This window comes from Antrostomus carolinensis, unplaced genomic scaffold (genome assembly GCF_000700745.2).
Source record: "Antrostomus carolinensis isolate BGI_N321 unplaced genomic scaffold, ASM70074v2 scaffold37239, whole genome shotgun sequence".
NCBI lineage: Eukaryota > Metazoa > Chordata > Aves > Caprimulgiformes > Caprimulgidae > Antrostomus > Antrostomus carolinensis.
This window is the reverse complement of record NW_010339894.1, coordinates 5591-9874: the sequence shown is the minus strand read 5'-3', so window position 1 is coordinate 9874 and position 4284 is coordinate 5591. Positions and strand designations below refer to the sequence as shown.

At 43.0% G+C, this 4284-nt stretch overlaps 1 protein-coding gene across 1 annotated transcript in view; it reads left to right on the top strand.

Annotated features, from left to right (window-relative positions):
* ATP11C (ATPase phospholipid transporting 11C (ATP11C blood group)) overlaps positions 1-3725 on the top strand; it is a 42206-nt gene extending 38481 nt beyond the window's left edge. Inside the window, 1 exon segment of the mRNA XM_029086985.1 lies at positions 3579-3725. Within this exon segment, the coding sequence (XP_028942818.1) occupies positions 3579-3695 (117 nt within the window). The 3' untranslated portion in view covers positions 3696-3725.
* Positions 3726-4284: the final 559 nt, after the last annotated feature.

Below are 4284 nucleotides of genomic sequence, written 5' to 3'. Positions count from 1 at the left end.
TGCCAGCCATGCCCTGGGCCAGCAGTGTGGTACCAGCAGATCAGTGCCCAGCTGGTCTGACTGTGTCCCAGGAAATGATGGGATGACCTTCCAAATACTGATGTTCAAAACAGGCTCCTCCCCTTGAAGCTCTTAAACCCCGTGAGGTTTTGATGCACTTTCCTCACCTGGGATAACTCGTTATCTTTGATCCTTATTTTAAAATGATGATTATCTCAATTTAAAAAAACAAATATCCAATGAAGTAGTAAACATTTTCCTCTCCCATAACATTTGAAATACAAGTCTGGCACAGTATCAGTGAATTAAAACATGTATCTGCAAGACAAAAGCAAAACCCAAACCATTAAAGTTGAAAACAATAGAGATGGTAAAAAGAAGTATGGTTGAATTCTTTGAGACTCCATGTACCTTCTTCCAATTAAGTATAATTTAACAGTTTCTAACTTGACACCCCTATTGAATAGTGTGGGAGTGAGTTGCTTTCGGCTGTGGATATAGGACAGTTTGAGGATGGTGACCTGAGGGGGGTGGGTTACTGAGCCCCAGTCCCACTGAAGAGGTGACCCATTTTTGCCTTCAGCTGATGGCCAGAAGATTCCCTCCCTCCTATAATACTTGCTTTCAGGAGTGCTTTTTATGTCTTAAAAAAAGGCTCTTATGAAATTGTTTAGCAAAGCAAAGTAAGTGTCAACTAAAATAGTCTCTTTATATGTGCATACCAAACTAAACACAAGCTGAGCCATATTTAAATGTACATTTTGAGTAAGAGCTTTATAAAGTGCCTGAAGCAGATACCAGCTCTAGATGACTGTTGTCAGCAGACACTGAAGTCAGCCACCTGATTTTTAAAGGTATCTAAGGCCAGGTAGATTTCAAATCAAGACCCTCTTTAAGGATCTTGACCTTAATATTGGAAAAGAATAAGCATCAGTTTCCCAAGGGGAGCATTAAATGAAAAACAAGATTAGGAACATTATTTAGGTGCCTGAACCCCCAACTTGGCAGCGGGGGGTCCCTCTGGAAGGGGAGGATGGACTGAGGCCAGGTCAATGGGCATTTACCCTTGACTTTAATGGGACTGAGTTTCACTCCGAGTTCCCTGTGACACAGCACATCAGCTCTGCTCAGTCTTTATTCAATTTTCTGTGTGGAAATGTTTTGGTGTTTTGGCTTTTTGTTTGTTTTGGTTTTTTTATCTGCAAGGCGCATTTGTGTTTTCCTTGGTTTCTGCCTTTCTCTTTCTTGTACTGCAATTTTCTGTCTTTTGTGCTGTTGTGAACTAGGTAACGAAGCGCCTTCCTTCCTCAGGAACATCCACTATCTTCATGCTTTCTCAAACTTCCAGCAATCACAGCTTTTCTTGGAGTGAATAAGGTGATTTCCTTTCTATGTCACAGTGTGTTGCTTGCTCTACTGCTTTTTTCCTCCTTCTAGAGCCTAACTCCTGAAAAACCTTGTTTAGATTTGCTCACCCAGCAAAACCTTGCTTTTTTTTTTCCCTTCCTCTTGCTTTAATTTAAATCTTTTGCTTAAATATTTCATCTGTCTCTTCCCCATCGGTCTTGTGCCACACACACACACATCAGGTGGGTGAGCTGGTTGTGCTCGGGATGTCCGAGTGAGGTGGACACAACTGGTGCTGGTGACCCTCTCCTTCCACGCTGTAGTTTTGTGTGTTGGTGGACTAGATACAAACTTCTCTAAAGCATGGGACAAGGTGGAATTGATTTTGGTCATCCTCTAGATGACTTGGCAAACAGCTCAGGCTTGTTTGATCTAGGAGGAGTTCCCCAAGTGCCTGTCTTGCCCAGTTCATCCCACTTGGTGCTACTATTGCCATTTATACGAGTGAATAAGCCACTGTGGTCAGCCCTCACAAGGAGAGAGTCTTGGGCTTGTTGACCACAGGGATGGTGGGGCTACCCCAGAGCAATGTGCCTTGAGTTGGATTTCGCTGTAGATTTTCAGTATTTACTCACTGTTTTAAAAATACCAGTTATGAGGAGATAAGGATGGTTTCCTCCTCCCTCGAAAGCACCTGTAACATAAACCTCCAAGGCTGAAGTTCACAGGAAGCTGGGATAGTTTCTGTTCCTCTGCACTGCAAAACCCAACCAGTATTCATCACTGTGGTATTTAGGGAGTGTGCATTGCTACATGATGTGACTTAGCTGTTAAAAGGTGTGTGTATGTGTCTTATATTGCTCAGCAATTAGGCAGGGGCAAGTGTCACGTGTGCTCTAAGTCTTTTTGCCTCGCTGTTGCAGAGCAGCAGGAAGGCACCTGATTCATTGTCGGCCAGACCTTCTGTCAGACCACTTCTTTTAAGAACATTCTCAGATGAGTCTAATGTGTTGTAACAGGTACCCTGTCCGAAGGAGTTGGGATGGTTTTTAAAAGGCATTGATTAACCAAATGTAACCCCTTCCAAATCAATTAAACTTGTAATCCTCTTGACTGTCGGTGTGGGGTACCTGTCCTTGTGGAATGGAGATGCAATGCTTGGGATGCATTTTAATTTGAGGGTGTCCTATCCAGCCTGTTTAGAATCCCATATGTGCATAGATCTTCTCAAACTGAAATATTTTGCAGTATGTAAACAAATCCTTCAATATAATTGATATTTTAGTCTAATATTAACAGACAACTTAGTCTGAGAATACAGTCAGTGAATCGTGCTGATTATAAAAGGTAACACTGTATTTACAATTAAATATTTGAATCTCAGCTATTAAAATGATTCCAATATTGCATCTGAATTGTACCAAAATCCTTTTTTCTAGGGTGCATGCTGTCCTGTCAGATAGAAATAAGTGCATTTTAATTTATCTGCATAGACTGAAACTAAACGTGTGTACCTGTCTGTGTCTGTCAGCATACAGTACAGCAGGCGTGTCTCTGGGTCTCTGTGTACACACACAGAGCATCCGAGGACGAGTTTACTTCGTTTGGAGTGTCGTAGTAAACTGATAGCAGAATAAAAAGGTAAAAGTGCCCGATTGAATTCACAATTTTGCTGTTAGTGAGACGTTGCATAGCTGTGTGGAGTCTGCTGCACACAGAAAACTGGGAATTTCCTGCAAACAGAAAACTGGGAATTTTCTACAAACCTCTCCTCCTTGGTACCCACAGCTGCTTCTAAAGAAATCGGGTTTAATCAGAGTGGCAGGTCCACCAGCCCGGCTGGCCAGAGCTCCAGACGGATCTGGCATCAGACCGGGTCTCCACTTGCCCAGGCATTGCTGGCGAGCTGAGCAGCCCCCCCTCCGTGCAGACGTTAGATGGTGCTCTCCACTGCCGTATACTGGTGCAGACTGGTGCTGGAGGTGGCTGGACTAGGGCAGAATGGGAGTCACAGGGGACTTTATACAACGTTTTTCAGATTGTGCAGATTAATTAGCCATCTTATTGTTTGTTTCTTGGTTGTGAATGAGATTTGGCACTTTTATCATGGTCTAATCATTCTTCTATCAATTTTTAAGTATTTTATTTCTAAAAATAACACAGAATAAGGTTTATAAGTTTGGGAATGTTACAGTTTCAATATGTGTGCATTTTCCTTCTGATTTTTGCAGACTGGCCCCTTTGATCTGCCTATGTTAGTCTCGTACAAACGTATAGAGAATGGTTATGTGAAGACTGAAGATGCTGTTACTAATTTGGCAGAAAGATATCCTCTCAGGATACTTTAAAGTGCTCCATACAAACACTGCATATTGTCAAACATGGTTTTAACCTAACAGCTCTCTTTAATATTACTGAATTAATATTATTGAAGTACAGTAAGCAGCCATGCTGATAAAGCAGTAGCCAGGGCACTGGCCCCACGGTACCTGTTTGTCTTTGGTCTTGTGGCTTCCCTCACCCCCTAAAAAAAATTCTGCTGAATCAAAAAATCTACGTCATTGGTGGCTGAGAAGGCATCTTTAGGAATTCATCCAAAACAGCATGAATTGAAGTGTGAGAGAGCAATGCCACCCCCATTTCACACGGGGGCTTCCTCTGCCCGCTGTATATCTCTCTGAGAGCAGCAGAGAGCTGCTGAAGTCTCTTTCTCTGCCTGACCAAAGAAGTAGCACAGACTTTAAACCCAATAAATCACAGCCCCCTCCGGCTCCCCGAAGGCACGGGGGAAAGCCTGCTCCTCTCATGCAGAAGCTGGATGCAGCCCTGCAAGCTTCTTGCCTGGAACTGGGGCCCCTCCCAGCGATGGTTGTCAGAGATGCATGTGGCAGAAATACTTGAAAATTTGGGAGAAATCTTTCACCAACGTTGCAAAGC